The sequence below is a fragment of the Microcebus murinus genome, chromosome 13 (genome assembly GCF_040939455.1).
Source record: "Microcebus murinus isolate Inina chromosome 13, M.murinus_Inina_mat1.0, whole genome shotgun sequence".
NCBI lineage: Eukaryota > Metazoa > Chordata > Mammalia > Primates > Cheirogaleidae > Microcebus > Microcebus murinus.
In genome coordinates this window covers 72754971-72770707 of record NC_134116.1, presented here as the reverse complement: position 1 = coordinate 72770707, position 15737 = coordinate 72754971, and the positions used below count along the sequence as shown (strand labels likewise).

Sequence of the window (15737 nt, the reverse complement as noted above, 5' to 3'; positions counted from 1 at the left end):
GGGGCATGTCCTGGCTGAGAATGAGAGTCTTTTTTTTTTTTTTTTTTTTTTTTGCCTTATGGGATAAAAACTCAATTCACATAAGTGAGACTGTCTCAGGTAAAGATTCCAGGTACTGAGCCTGAGCTCATGGTTTTGTCCAGCTCATGTCTAACTGCACAATAGATCCCAAGGGGATTTCTGCTAGTCCTGTCATTAAAATGGAGACCTAGATTCAAAGTTTATTATGTCCCGTGGTGGATATGCACCCCCTTACCTAACTCCAAACTTGTGGGAAATGATGCTTCAAGTAGCTGCTTCCCTGACAGGACGTCAGTGCTAACCAACGCGTGTATGTCTAGTTGAGGCCAAAAAGCTCTCCACTTTCGTCTTCCCTTGCCCACTGACCACCCTGCGTCCATGCCAGCAGGGGAGAATCATGTCGTCAGAGTAAAGAATGTGTTCTTCACTGATTCTTTCCCTGGAAAACAAATTTAGCAGACGCAGGCCTTAAGGAGTATAAAGGCACTGACTATAAGGCACCCTTAAAGTAAGTGCCAGCTTAATTTTCACCTTGAATTGTTCTAGACCTAATAAAAAGTTTTCTGTTAGCCATAATTAGTGACAGAGAAAGCATTCCCTAAATGCAGTAAAGAGTGTCTTCAAAGTCTAAAGCAAAAGACAACTGTTTTGAATACTTTCAAAATCTCTCTGTGCCAGAGCTCGAAGTTCAGCTGATGTCAAAAGATTTGCTCTCTGATCTGGCTACTGACCTAATGTTTACTTTTCGCTTAGAATTCAAGCTTGGACACCCTGTTCACTCTGGAAGTTAAACTCAGGAGGGGAAAACTGATGAAGCAATAGAGGCATCATTTTCCCACCTCAGCCCTAGAAAAATGTTATGTGAAGTGACCTAGCAGGAATGATGTAAAGCAGAGGAATCAGATACAATTTCAGAACAACTAACAAATTTAATTTCTATCAAAATAAGGGGAAAAAATCTGACAAGCCCATCACTTAGAAATTAATATTCTACTAATGTTTTTCAGGGACAAGAAATAGTGAATAACAGATCTTCCTTCTTCTCTTCTCTCTATTGTCGTAGCCAACAACTAAAAAATCACAGTGATTATTTTATCTTCTATGATTAAGATTTTATAAGAAATTCAAGGGAGTGAGAGTGTATATTTTATCCAAATAAAATAAACCATGTGAGAATGTTTTGTTACTTCTCAATAGAATCATAAGGGATTCTAATGTGCTTATAGAGTAGAAGAATAAAAATGCTTGGACTTCAGTGTCCAGCAGCTCCAAGTCTGAATTCCAGCTCTACCACTGACTTAGCCATATGACCTTAAGCATGGATGCAATTCCTCTTGGTTTCTGCTTCTTTATCTATTAAATGGGTATATAATACAGGTTGAACATCCCTAATCTACAGTTTAAGATCCAAAATACTCCAAAAATCCAAAACTTTTTGAGCACCGTCATGACACCAAAAGTAGAAAATTCCACACCTGACCTCATGTGACAGATCACAGTCAAAACACAGTCAAAACTTGGTTTCATGCACAAAGTTATTTAAAATATTGTATAAATTTACCTTTAGGCTATATATGTAAAGTATATATGAAACATAAATGAATTTTGCGTTTAAACATGGGCCCCATCCCCAAGATATCTCACTATATGTATGTAAATATTCCAAAGTCTGAAAAAATCCAAAATCCAAAAACTCTTCTGGGTCTCAAGCATTCTGAATAAAGGATATTCAGCTAGTACCTGCCTGTAGAGTTGACATGGGGAAATTAAATAAGATAACCTATGTCTACCTTCTATCTGGTGTCAGGCACATTGCTGACATTCTAAATGTTAGCCCTCTTATACTGTCATTGGTGAGTAATTTCAGTATATCTTCATCTGAGAAAGTTAAGCATATTTGGCTTCTAGCTCAAACTACAGTTATCAAAAAAGAAAGACTAGTTGTTTTTTCATGTCCATGCTTTTTCATTAAATAGTCTCAGAATTTATTGAATAATATCTGCAAGGGTTTGCCTTTGAACTTTTCAGAATCTTTAAAAGGTGTTGTGTTGGCTGAGCACAGCGGCTCATGCCTGTAATTTTAGCACCCTGGCAGGCCAAGCTGGATCAGGAGGTCAGGAGTTCAAGACCGGCCTGAACAAGAGCAAAACCCCTATCTCTACAAAAAATAAAGACATTACCTACGCATGGTGGTGCACACCTGTAGTCCCAACTACTCGGGAGGCTGAGGCAAGAGGATCACTTGAGCCCAGGAGTTTGAAACCGCAATGAGCTGTGATGATGCCACTGCACTCTAGCCAGGGCAGCCAAGTGAGACACTGTCTCAAAAAAAAAAAAAAAAGGTGTTGTGTCTTTGCTATTAATTGCACGTCAGCAGTAAATAGATCATGATTCACAACACTTTTAGCTTTGTGAGCAGGATCAGGTGATGCCACCTTTTTTCCAGTTGATGACCCTCATTCATTTTCCCATGACGTTCAACAATTTTCTCACAAATACATATTTAGGCATTCTAAAAAAAAAAAAAGTGTTGAGGAGAGCAAAGTTGTCACTGAAGTGGAAAGCTATTTCCAAAATTATATTAATGGTTTGTTACCCCAGCTATATCATCCACCCCTAAGAGATTTGGCATTTCTAATATATAATACTGATTTTAGTGATTAGTGTATATTTACCTTTGTATTTAAGTTGCATCTACTGAAAACATATTGTTGGCATTGTTAGTTGCTGTTGTGTTAAAACTAAGACAAATGCACTTGAGTATCTTTAATATAATCATTTTAAAAAGACCTTTTATTTGTTTTTCTGTCCATTCAATCTGCTACCCAGGAACTTCAGGTAAGATGATGCTATTTTTAATTCAGATATGCCCGTAGATGTTTTGCATCATTGCAGAATTATAACAACGTAATTGCTTTTTTCTTCCCTTCCAGTATATGTATGCTTATTTGCGTGCATATTTCCATTTAGGTGTGTGTGATATAAGAGGTATTTTTCCTGGCTGCTCTAGAATGGAAATGTTTTCTAAAATATAAGCATAATATTTTTTAAAAAACTTTACATGCCTAGTTCAGGAAGTTGCATGATTGTATCTCTTGACAGAAAATGAGTTTCAAATATGATCTATGGAAATCTTATAATTTCTGGCTAGGCAACTGCACAACTGGATGGGTTTTGATGTCAAATTCTTTTATTAAAGGTAAAATCAACAATCCGCATCTAATTATATACCATGTATACTTCCATAAGTCCTTTTGTTTTCCAGAAATTAGAAGTTATCTCTATAGGGTGACTATATAAATCTTCATACAAACCAGGGCCCCTTTGCAAGCAAAAGGAGGTGCTAATAATTACAAGGCTTTAACCAGTACCCTCCTGGGAACACTGACCTGTGATCTCACTATATCTATGTATATCAGACTTACTCTAAGTATTAATAGCTACATTTCGGAGAACATATTTTGACTACAGTGCACCTAAGTTCCTCCAACAATTCTCATATGACAGAGCTCCAGTATGAAAAAAGAAAAAATATTTCAAAGAATATTATTTCCAACATTTCTAGAATGTTCAGTCATTAATACTTTCCCATCTAGTATAAATCCTGAGTGGTTTATAAATTTGATAACTGACATACACAGATTGTCCATTTCGAATAGTTAGCCATCCTCTGCATTTTTCTGACACATGGAAAACCTGGCATAATCAATAAAGCACTGTTTTGACTTTTATGTAACTTTTAGCTTTGTATGTAACATAAAATACAAATCTGACATTTGGGGGAGAGGAAGGACAGAAGGTGGCTCTCCTATTAGGACTATTCCTGTACCAGGCTGGGAAATCCTTGTTGACATTCAATCACCGTGGACTTTAACTGGGGCCAGACTACGAGGCTGTTCAACCCCTCAGCCACCACCGGGGACATCATTTCAACACTTTTGCCTCTAGTGGAAATATTTCGTCCTCTAGAGAGACAGCCAGATCTTATTCCTGCAAAAACAGCTTTTCCTGCCTCCCTATTCCCATGCCTGATTGATTCAGGTCTTCACCAGAGCTGCCACCAAATCAGCGGTAGCAGTGACCTATGTCTTGTGTAGCCTTCTCTTAACCTGAGATGTCTCTATGGCTCTGAAAGCTCATGGTTCTGTCTGGGGTTCAGTGTAGGAGACCTCCATAATTGTTGCTTAAGATAGTTCATCCAATCCATCCATTCACTTGGTATAAGAGAATCACTTGTGAATTTATGTTTGTAAATTTTTCCCTGTAAGATTCACATTCTTCTCTTTTTACTCTGTATAGCATTGTTATTTTTCTTAATCTTTTTTCCTTTCTTTACACATTGGATTTTCCTTTTCTTCCCAGAACTTTTGCCTCATCCACATGTTTTTTCATTTTCTCACTGGGATAGCTATTTTTAAATCCCAACACAACAGTTAGTCTTTTTCTACCAAGAAAACAAAAATACTTGGTGGTAATTTATTATAGCAGGTACAGATACAGAATATAGACACTATATTCTGAGTTTGCCTTCTCTTTATGATCAAACAGCCCTAAGAGCAATTGTAAATATCATAAATGGAGACGAATGATGATAGCAATTTCTGTATCATATCCAGAATGTGTTTAGGATTCATACCTATTGCCTTCCTCCATGAATAGCCAAAACAAACTTTAGAAAAGCTAAGCCTCTGTTACGTGAGAGATCTGTGAGAATGGCAAGCTTGTTGAGGAGCTAGAAACAATAGACCCTAAACTAGAGGAAAATTAATACATTTAATACTCCCTAAGTTTTATAATAATTTGCATCTCTCATATTATTATGCTATTCTCTGAGCTCTCGTCAACAAAAGTTATTTTATTTCAGCGAACCACCAGGCAGTGTTTCAAATTACCAATAAATGAAAAGAGTCTGTGCTAGATTTGTTCAGATTACCCATTTGTCTAGGTTAAAATTTGCTTATCAGTGGGCTATGTAATATTTTTCTTCCTTTATTCCTCTCTTAACAGAGAGAAACATAAAACCCTGATTCATTTCTAGAAAAAAAATTATCTTAAATAAACTTATTTAATATCTGATGGTTTGTAGAGAAAGTCTGAATACAACCAAAACCTTTCTTTAACACTTACATGGCCATTTAGGCTAGTCCTCAGTAAATCAACATGTACCAGTCAGCAATAATGTTTGGTACTGAGTCGTTTGTTTCAGGTCCAGGAGCTTAACTCGGTGTTGGGACAATTATTTAAAGATGAGCCTGAAGCAAAAGTGAAGCCATAACTGCTCTGGCCTCTGCATAGTGCATGATCTGCCAGACTTTGCCCAGCTGCTCTCTGACAGTCTTTAACTCTGCATTTTATCTGTGGAAACCACTGTGGCAGAAATAGGCTGGAATGTTACCTAATGTGCTCTACTTAATACCCAAAGGATTTCAGAATGTGCTACAAGCATAGCTCCTACTTTTTCTCCTTCTGAAAACAGCACTAAACAGGGGCCAACTGTCAGGGAGGGCAGGGGGGTGGAAGGAGGGGTTGACACTTCTTTTGAAACTGTTTTAATATTAATGGTCTGTTTCTTACAGATTTTTAAATCACCGATCATGTATAGGGTTTACCAAAATCAACTTTTAAAAAATGTAGCAATTACCCACCATGCCAAAGAAACGTATGTAATCACTTCTACCTATGATTTTACATGCACTACCATGCTTTTACTACTTTTCACTTTAGGTAAACAAAAGTTTGGGTACCAAAGTAGATGAGGGCCTCAGAGTTGGTAATGACAATATTTGTTTCTAAGCTGTTGCTAATGAATGTGAGAAGGTGTACGTGCAGTGGGATTTGGGCACATAAAAATGGCTGATGGTGTGATTTCAGGGGGAGAGTATGGACAATTTCAACTGGGGAGTGCGCAGACGTTCTCTGGACAGCCTGGACAAGTGTGATATGCAGATTCTGGAGGAGCGCCAGCTCTCAGGAAGCACTCCCAGCCTCAATAAAATGAACCATGAGGACTCTGATGAGTCATCCGAGGAGGAGGACCTCACAGCCAGCCAGATCCTGGAGCACTCAGACCTAGTAAGTAGCAGCTCTCCCACTCCAGGAATTGGGAGACTTGTTCTTTTTGTAATTAATACAGGAGTGTAATTTCCGGTTTCAGCAAAAGAAACTTTCCACAACTGCTAAACTAAAATCTGAATTGTCAGGCAGTATCTAATGGGTTCTAACTGGCCAAGTCTTCTCTGTAGGTTGCAAATAAAAACAAAAGCTGGTGTACATTGAGGTACCCTGAAAGCCATCAGATCTGTTAAAGCCCAGATTTTTCCCAAATAACTTTTATGATGCTGGAATCTTTTAAAAACATTCCTCAAATCTCTAAACATTTCAGGCGATACAACAGACATTTTGATGTGATTATCTGAAAACACAGGTACTGGTGTTTTAGAGGTCTATGTCATAATAATACTAGATTACCAGCTGCTATGTGTAAGTAGGAGCCAGTAACAATGAAATATGGAAGTTAAAAATTAAGACCTATCAACCACCAACTAGAGAACAATGGTTTGGACTCTTATGTAAAAAAATAATTCAAGCTTTTAAAGAATGGGGACTTCATATTATGTTTCATTTCCTTTGCTTTTTAAACAGATCATGACTCTCTCTCCTTCTGAGGAGACCAACCCCATGGAACTGCTCACCACGGCCTGTGACTCGACCCCTGCCGACCCTCACTCCTTTAACACCAGGATGGCCAGCTTCGATGCTTCTTTGCCTGATATGAATAATCTGCAGATTTCTGAGGGTTCAAAGGTAAAGAGATTTTTGGCAATGATATCACTTCTGATTTACTGAGAATTCTTAAGAGGTCAAAAGTGGAGGGACTATCTTTATCTTTTTACTTTCTTACTTTTTTGAAATAAATTGATGTTTGGGCACCTGAGCCCACGTTTTGAAGTCATTTTACCCCCACAAGCTTGAGCGGCCATCTTCCCCTTAGTTGAAAGAGATTTGATTTGAGGCCTTTTTAAAATGAAACGTGTTGCCTGAGCCCTGCTGATGGAGGCAAAACACACTGGCGTGTCTGAGACTGCTGTGACTGGGAAACTGCCGGGCTTTGCCCTGACTTTGATCAAACAATATGCTAAGTGAGGTGTGGGTGTATCATGTATTTGGGGACATTTTTTCCTATGTAGGAAACAATTATACAATTTGTATATTGATTCAGGGCTCGCCTTTTGTCATGCTGTCAGAATTTTTAATGTCAATCACAGTTATTATGTCGGATTCCCACAAAACTCTTCTAGCCAGACTCTCTGAGGAGAAAGGTAACTAATGGACGTAATTTTCTTATTTAAAAGGGTTTGCAGGCCGGGCGCTGTGGCTCACGCCTGTAATCCTAGCTCTTGGGAGGCCGAGGCGGGCGGATTGCTCAAGGTCAGGAGTTCAAAACCAGCCTGAGCAAGAGCGAGACCCCGTCTCTACTATAAATAGAAAGAAATTAATTGGCCAACTGATATATATATAAAAAATTAGCCGGGCATGGTGGCGCATGCCTGTAGTCCCAGCTACCCGGGAGGCTGAGGCAGAAGGATCACTCGAGCCCAGGAGTTTGAGGTTGCTGTGAGCTAGGCTGACGCCACGGCACTCACTCTAGCCTGGGCAACAAAAGTGAGACTCTGTCTCAAAAAAAAAAATAAATAAAAAAAATAAAAGGGTTTGCTTTTTAAAAATTCTAACAGTTTATTTATTTAAATTTTTAAATTTATTTTAAAGATTTAAAGATTATTTTATTAAAATTTCCAGAAAACAGCCTTTCCATAAAACTATCCACTCACATGCTGTGCCCACATATATGCCCATCAGTATAGAATTTTATTTCCCTATGTTAGAAATACCAAAATAATCTATTGTTGTTAAGATACTTGTTAGGATAAAATAAAGCATTCTTTATCCTGAGTGTGGTTATGGTTGCGTAAGTTCGAAAGAGAAAGTAAAATAGAAAAAAAATTTATAAAAGTATTAATATATTCCTTCTGACATTTCTAAGGAAAAAAATATAATATTGGCTACTCTGTATTCTTTTACAGCCTACTAAAAACAGACCAGAAATCTAGACAAAGCTATGTGCTTTAAGCCAAGGACAACCATCAAATTGCAATTACCTAAAAATACTGAAGCTTAAATAAGAATTATTTCTAAAATTGCCCCATTGCAAAAAGACTGTGATTAAGATTCTTGGAGTTAGCAGAGTGCTTTTTTAGCCAATAAAAAAAAAAAGAACCAGAGAAAAAAATCTTTGTCTAGGTTAAAATGCCAGAATAAGAAATCTTGAGATTAAGAAATTAAATTCATGCAAAAAAATCACAAAATAAATGTGACATTATTAGCACTTGATATTTCTCAGTGTTGGTACAGTCATTTTCTCCATTTTTCTGTTTTGAATGCTAAAATATACCGATTTCTCATATAAAGCACTGTCTGAGTAGTAGAAATCCTCTAATCCTACAAAGGAAAGGTTGGGTCTCATTTCTGAAGAGCTGTTCCTGGGTTTCTGCAATGCTTGGGGTATCTGTGGTATTAGAAAAAGAAAACAAAAGATATTTTTATAAGAACTCAGCCTTTCCCTAATATATGAAGTTTATGTATTCCAGTGCCGAGACCGGTCAGCAGTGACCAATCTCATTAGCACCACTGTTGCTTTCAAAAGCAGAAAGCAGATACAGATGGGCTTCTGAAACTTGGTATTTACCAGCCAGTTCCTCCAAAGACGCGAGATATCCCATCTCCCTAACACATCTTTAACTTTCCTGTTAATTTTCCCTTTGAGTTCTAGATTCAAAATACTAAATACATACTAAGTGGGTGGCCAGATGTTAACCCACGATAAAGCTCTAATTCATATTACACCTCTGTTTTGCCTAGATTTTTGTTTTTGTTTTAAGCAAATGACTCACTGAAACATGTACATGTATTTTCTTCCTCTCCTCTTCTGATGTGTAATCCAGTTGCCTTCCTTCCTCTCCTAAAGAACAATCAGTCCTCCGCTGATTTCCCCCTGGCCCGAGCCCAAGCCCAGCCTCTTTTTCCATTTTACTTGCAATGTCTCTTTCCTGCCTCTCACTCACCCCAGTTCTGCCTGGCCTAGAGCCCTTTCATTTTACTGCGTATTCCACATTTTGTAGCAGAGGAAGAGCAGACAGTCCTATCTGTTATCATCTAGGGGTATCCTCAAGGGCAAAGCATGTATGTCAATGGATCTTAGAGGATTCCCAGTACTGAAAGGCCTAGCAACCCAGCAGGCTCCGGGAAGGACCCTGGAGCCCTCGTGCACACTAAAGATATCTCTTGAGCATCTCCTGTGCCAGGCACTGATGATTCTACACTCTAGTTTCCAGTGGCAAAGGGGTTCTATGCTAGAGAACTTACTGTGGGTAGCCTTGCTTTTAGAAGGCTGGGGTTGTACAATAGAAGGAGTTCTCAATCCAAAAATGGTGTTTCTCATGCCAGCTCCAACTCTGGTTATCAGCCTGATATTAGACAAGTCTCTTTCCCAGGTGGAACATCGTGTCCTCATCTGTAAAGTGTGGAGGTTGGACCCAGGGTCTCAATGGTCTTTTCCAAGTTTAGCATTTATAATACTCCATAAGCATGGGTCAAACACGATAATCTACTGAGAGCCCCTGTGGGGACTATTGGGGAAGAGACCGAAAAGAAAATAAAGAATGAACAGTACTTCAGAGAATTCCTGAGTCCAGTCTAGAAACTGACTGTATTGTAGCTAGAAAACAAATGCCCTTATTTCTATCGCTGTCAGCATTTCAGTCTTTTATTTTTTCTTTAGTTGAATAGATCGTCCTGTATATATTCTCACATGTCTGGGGATTCTTTTCCCTTTTTATTCTTCCAGGCAGAAGCTGTCCGGGAGGAGGAGGACACCACCGTGCATGAAGATGATCTTTCTAGTTCCATCAACGAACTCCCGGCAGCTTTCGAATGCAGCGACAGCTTCAGCCTGGACACGACTGAGGCGGAGGAAAAAGGCAATCGGGCACTGGACCAGTTTACTCTTGCAAGGTAACGGAGCCCTCGGTGGAAGTGGGTGGTGTGGGTGTGGGTGACACTTCGTATTGCATCCACACTCAAGCTAAATGTCACACTTGCACTGCTGGGGTGTCCTAGTAACAGAGTCCAAAGTGACATGGAACTTGGCAGGTTTTCAACTGAGTTAGAATCATCCATCCCCATCATAGGGCCTCATGTAGAGCCAAGACAGGATACCCACATAAGAATTCCTAAGACATAAACAACGTGAAAAGCCCAAGGGCCTGGGGCCGTGGTCCAGCCCTTATAAGCCTGAAGCAATTTCTGGCACGCCTTAGAAATGAGTTCTTTCCATTTGGAGTGAAAAGACTAGAACAAGAGGCTCTTTATACACTAAATAGTCTTCCTTAAGTGGGTGTCTTTCAGCCTGGTGGCTGATATTTCTGAGACTAGTGAGATACACAAATAGAAAAAAATATGAAGATGAATAGATAAAAACACCGAAGGTTACTACACTAATGCATCATCTAGAATAAATCACGAATAATAATGCTGCAGAGTTACTTCAGGATAAGAAAGTCAAGATTCTAAAATTACTCTTTTGAAAGCTAAAAATAAGAATTAAGTAAGAGCTTCTGACATGGCTAGACAAAGGCCTTCTGTTACAGTGTGCAGTATCCGTCCATCAAAGGAAAGGTTAAGGTAATACCTAGAGAAGAAGCTGACTTTTCATTTTTTGTTCCTTGTCTCTCCTTTCTTGGTGCCTCTCTGTCCCTTCTACCTTTTCTTTGGCTTCTTTTCCTCCCGATACCGTAGTCTTCTGGGCATCTATGGGCATTCATTAGTACTTTCCCTCCAGAAAGGAAAAATTAGAAGATTCAAAATTTTTAGTATAATTTTTCGTAATGAAAAATGAAGAGGAATGAAAGTGCCAAAGCATGGAAACTGGTGTTTGCTTTGTCTGGGGCCCTGGCCTCTGGGAAAGTGAGAGGCCCTTGCTGAAGGCTCTAGGAGGTACGGTGTCTGTAGAAAGGAAATCAGAAATGGGGGAATCACAGAAATTCTAGAGATGAAAATTCATTTCCTAGAATCAAAGAAGAATCTCGGTGACCTCTGAATGGAAGCTGAGTCCCCAGAGCCACCCCAAAGGGTAGAGTGGGCAGAACGGCCACCTCCTCATGCTGATCCACAGGGTTAGAATTTATGAACCCCCGGAAAAGGAGGAGGAGGACGTCATTTCTTGACATGGTTGTTTTCATTTCTTCCAGCTTTGGAGAAGGCGACAGGGGAGTCTCCCCACCTCCCTCACCATTCTTCTCAGCCATCCTTGCTGCCTTCCAGCCCGCGGCCTGTGACGACGCGGAGGAGGCCTGGCGCAGCCACATCAACCAGCTCATGTGTGACTCGGATGGTTCTTGTGCCGTGTACACCTTTCACGTGTTCTCCTCCTTGTTTAAGGTATGCTGCTCACTGACAGTGCACAGGGCTCGGCCTCATGGGAGAGCCAGGTAGCTTCTAATTCACGAAGGCATTGTTTTGTTTCAAGATTATACTATTTTCTCTTCCTTTGTCTCTCTTTTTCCTTCGTGATGTGTGCCTGGCTGCCTTGTCTCTTATCTCCACCCCTTTCCAGTCCAGTGAATTCCTTAACATGGAAGCCATAGCTGTGAACACTTGCTTACTCCTTTTAGTTGCTTTGGAGCACATGAAAGGCCATTCCTGGTGTCGTAAGAAGGTTGCTGTGCATTCCAGATTTCTTTTTATGACATGGGGAAATGCTTCCTATTTAGTACCCCTTAAGAATCAGGCCAATCCAACAACTGCCTCTCCTGTGTGAACCACAATCTCACAATCCATGTAGTGTCTTTGTGCAAATTGTCAGAAATGTCCCCGCCTCCAGAGGGGTGCAGTACCACACATGGCCAGCAGAGCGCACTTCCAAGCCCTCAGTGAGACACCCTGGCACCTTGCGCTCACAACTCTGTGGCAGTATCATGTGGAAACACCTTAAATTTCTCTTGTTACACACACACTGACAATAAGTGCTGAATTAAACATATAGAAGGAATTCAACTTCTGATTGGTGGTTGAAAGTTTCATTTTATTCCTGCCTGTCTGTTGGTCATGAAAATTCCCATCAGTTCCTCTGTGCATCTTGCTCTAAACTCACCCTCCAAATTTCATCACATAATTGGCAGAGGGTGTGAGACGGCAAAAGAAAAGAGAAGCATACCTTGATATGAAGGAACGCCTAGACCTGTATGCTGAGTTTGAACTGTGAAATGGCAATACTAGGAATAATGAAGCCATGAAACCACAAAGATGAAGTTGTAGATAAAGGTTTATTGATGTGGAAACATGATTACCATATAATTTAAGAAAAAGCTAGTTTAAAAAAAAATCATTATATACTGTTCCTTTTCTTGAAATGCCTAGAAAATAATGAAAATTATATATCAGAGTTTCATTGTGTCTTAGGGTAATAAGATTTGGATGTCTTTTATTTCCTTCTTTGTATTAATACTTTCTTTCAATTTCTTATTTTCCTATAATGAAATGCTTTTCCATCAGCGTTTTCCTTAACCTTATTTTTAATAACTCATTAAGCAAAACTACCACTGATAATACAAGGGGGAAGATGGAAAGAAGCTATCTAGTTCCAACTTTGAGTAGACTTGAATAATGGATGAACGAATGGACTGACCAGTTAAAATCTAGTTAAACTTGTGTAGATGTTGAGTTAAATTGAGTATATCATGAGACAGGGCTAATAATTTGGTTGGCCTGAGGGAAGGGGCCCTCTAATCACCTGCAGGAACAGCCATGGCAGAAGTGAAAGGCAAGAAAATGAGGAATTACATTAAAAGTGCAAAATGGAAATTATATACCCCTTAAATGAGTTAAGAAGTCAGGGACTAGGAGATCCCACAGGTAAAACTATGTTAAAACATCATTTCAACATTTCAGTAGCCAGCATCCGTTGGCTCAGGTCTGCTCTGAGATAAACGGTGTTGTAGCAAGGTTGCTGTGCATTGCAGATTTCTTTTTATGGTATGAGAAAGTGCCTCCTACTTAGTAGCCCTTAAGAATCAGGCCAGTGTAACAACTGCCTCTCTAAGGTTACTTATTAATCTGTTATCCTAGTGAGCAGAAGACTGGACAAAACTAAAATCATCTACTTTAAATAATTGCAAATTAGGAATACATTTTTAGTAATATAAAAATAAACTCTGTTTTTGAACCTGGAGGCCCTTCTTATAATCCATTTTTGGAGAATTATATACCAGTAGTACTGATAGCTATAGTTTCTCACTTGCAGTCTTACTTGTGGCACTCTCTCTCAACTATTTAAATATAAGTGAAGCCTACTAGAAAGTTGAATGGACAAATTAAGGTCGTGTCTGGGATTAATTTGAGGCTGGAGGAGGTGTGAGGCTTAAATCAGAAAACAGTTGGCTGCTTAAAGATAAGAATTCCAGAAATACTTTAGCATTAAGCCAGATTGAAATTTTAAGGCAAACTACCAGAAAGCTACTATTTGAGGTGAATTTAGTGTTAAGGATTCAGAAGCAAAGCAACTTATATTGTTCTAAAATCTATTTTTAAATAATGATTAATAGTACATATTTATGTTTGCCTGTGGTGGTCATTTTCTCTTATCACAGTTACTGGATTACTCACGCTTAATTTGATAGTCATGAGCAACACTGTCCCTCTGCCTAGAACAGTCATCTCCCCTTGTCCCTGCGCTGTACTCCTGATTGCATTCAAAGGCCTGCTTAAGCATCACTTCAGTGAATGAAGTCTTCCTTTACCTCTTTCTCCCTTCCTTTGTTGCCTGGGATCCTTGTACTTGCATCTGTTATACTTATCACACTATAATTACTTGTTTAGCTGTCTGCCCAGAATAGGGCAGGTAACAGTGCCTTGCTACCTCAATTTCTCAGCAGCTGATGCAGTTGCTAACACAATAGGTGCTCAGAAAATGTAGAAAGAATAAATGGAAACCTTAAACATACAGCTTCTGACTTCATGCCAGTAGACAAGTAGGTTCATTAGCAAGAGTGGCAGGTCAGCCATGGCCCACAGCTGCAGCCATCACCACTCAGCCTGACTTCCTCTCCCACCTGCCCAGGTATGCAGGTAGCATGAGGAAGGCAAAAGGGAGGCCCCAAACTTCACCCCCTAACCCCTGGTGCCTGGCAACCCACTAGTTAAGATATTGGTGAGGAGTAAGGAGAAAAGAGTTGTATGGGATGGTGGTTTCTGGGTGGAAAACTGTACAGTGAGGTCAGAATAGCCTTTGGAGTTAAACCTACCTAGGTTCAAATCCCAGTTCTGCCTGCTTACTGGCCTGGTAGACTTGGAGACAGTCCTTAAGTTCACTAACCCTCAGTGTCCTCCATTGTACAATGGAAACAAAAATGCTATCTATGAGTTTTATCTTTTTAAGGACAGCTCAAGTAGAGAGGCCGTGCACCTGGCAGACAGGCAGCACATGCTGGCTGTTCCCATTGGGCCACTCTTCCTCATGGTCAGTGGCGTGTGCTTTGTGGCCGTGGCCCTGCCCCCGCGCCCCACAGTCTGGTTCCTCTGCTGGTGAGAGCCCAGGAGCAGTTGCCCCTCACAGAGAGTTGGGCACTCCTGCCTAAGTGCTCTGGGCCACCTCCCCTGGGAACTCTCTAGTCATTTCTGAGAGTGACACTCAAATGGTAGGAATCCTCAGAGACCAGAGCTTAACTCCCGAATGTTAAAGCTGTGGCTAAAGGAGTGAAAAGGCTTCAAATGTCACATTCGATATCTTTCATGCAGACAGTCCCTTCTTCCAAGAGGAGCTGATTTGACAGTTGTTGTCCAGTAACAGTCAACTCTCTAGGATGCTCCTTTCACCACCCCACTGAGGAAATGGGTCCAGTTTTCATAACACCCACTGTCCTGAGAGCAAACCAATTGTGGAAAAGGGAGAAGAAAGAACTAAAGATTAAGATGCACCATGAGCTGAGAGGCAGGGCTGGGCATGAGCCCTCTGGGAACTCATTTGGGTTTGAAATTTTTGTTCATCAGTGTTTTAGATCAATCACCCATGGAGCTTATCTGCAATAACAATAATCTTTAAAAATATATACGTCTTATGTTGCTTTTTAATATTACATTTAGCCTTAAGAACTTTCTCAACCCTTGTCAAATACTATGTGATTAAAAGCAATACTAGAAGCAAAATGGGTATTAATATATGCTGGGAATGAAATAAATTTCAGACCTGTTGTCTAGCTGTTATTAACCACTTTTCATTTCCTCACCATGTCTGTTTACCGATTTCCAACATTTTCCTATAAGTATGAACACCATGTTTCCCAGTGTTTGGTTGGATTTTGGAAGAGGTAGGAAGGAGGTAGTTGCAAAAAGGATTGGTATTAAAAATAAGGAAATGGTTTCTGCTGGTCCAATGTAGACATCTTTCCAAGTGTCTCCGTCATTATATTTTCTTCTTGTTGTTCTTATGTGAGAATATCATCATCATCATCATCATCATTCACACAATGTCACCAAATTATATGATGTATTTATATTGAACTCAGAAAATAAAGCTGAATTCTTATCCCCTAATTGTCACCTGCCTTTATATGAGGCTCTGAAGTTCCCTGATGGATCTAGTCTCAGTACAATGAAAAATAAACCAA

General features: G+C 39.7%; 1 protein-coding gene across 8 annotated transcripts in view; it reads left to right on the top strand.

Annotated features, from left to right (window-relative positions):
- The window catches only part of FRY (FRY microtubule binding protein), a 407943-nt gene that overhangs the window by 367688 nt on the left and 24518 nt on the right, over positions 1-15737 (top strand). For 7 of the 8 annotated variants that reach the window (XM_076009508.1, XM_076009506.1, XM_076009505.1 and 4 more), the window contains 4 exons: positions 5893-6093; positions 6664-6825; positions 9923-10089; positions 11325-11514. In XM_076009508.1, coding sequence (XP_075865623.1) covers positions 5893-6093; positions 6664-6825; positions 9923-10089; positions 11325-11514 — 720 coding nt within the window. The other variant, XM_076009510.1, reaches the window with a different exon arrangement.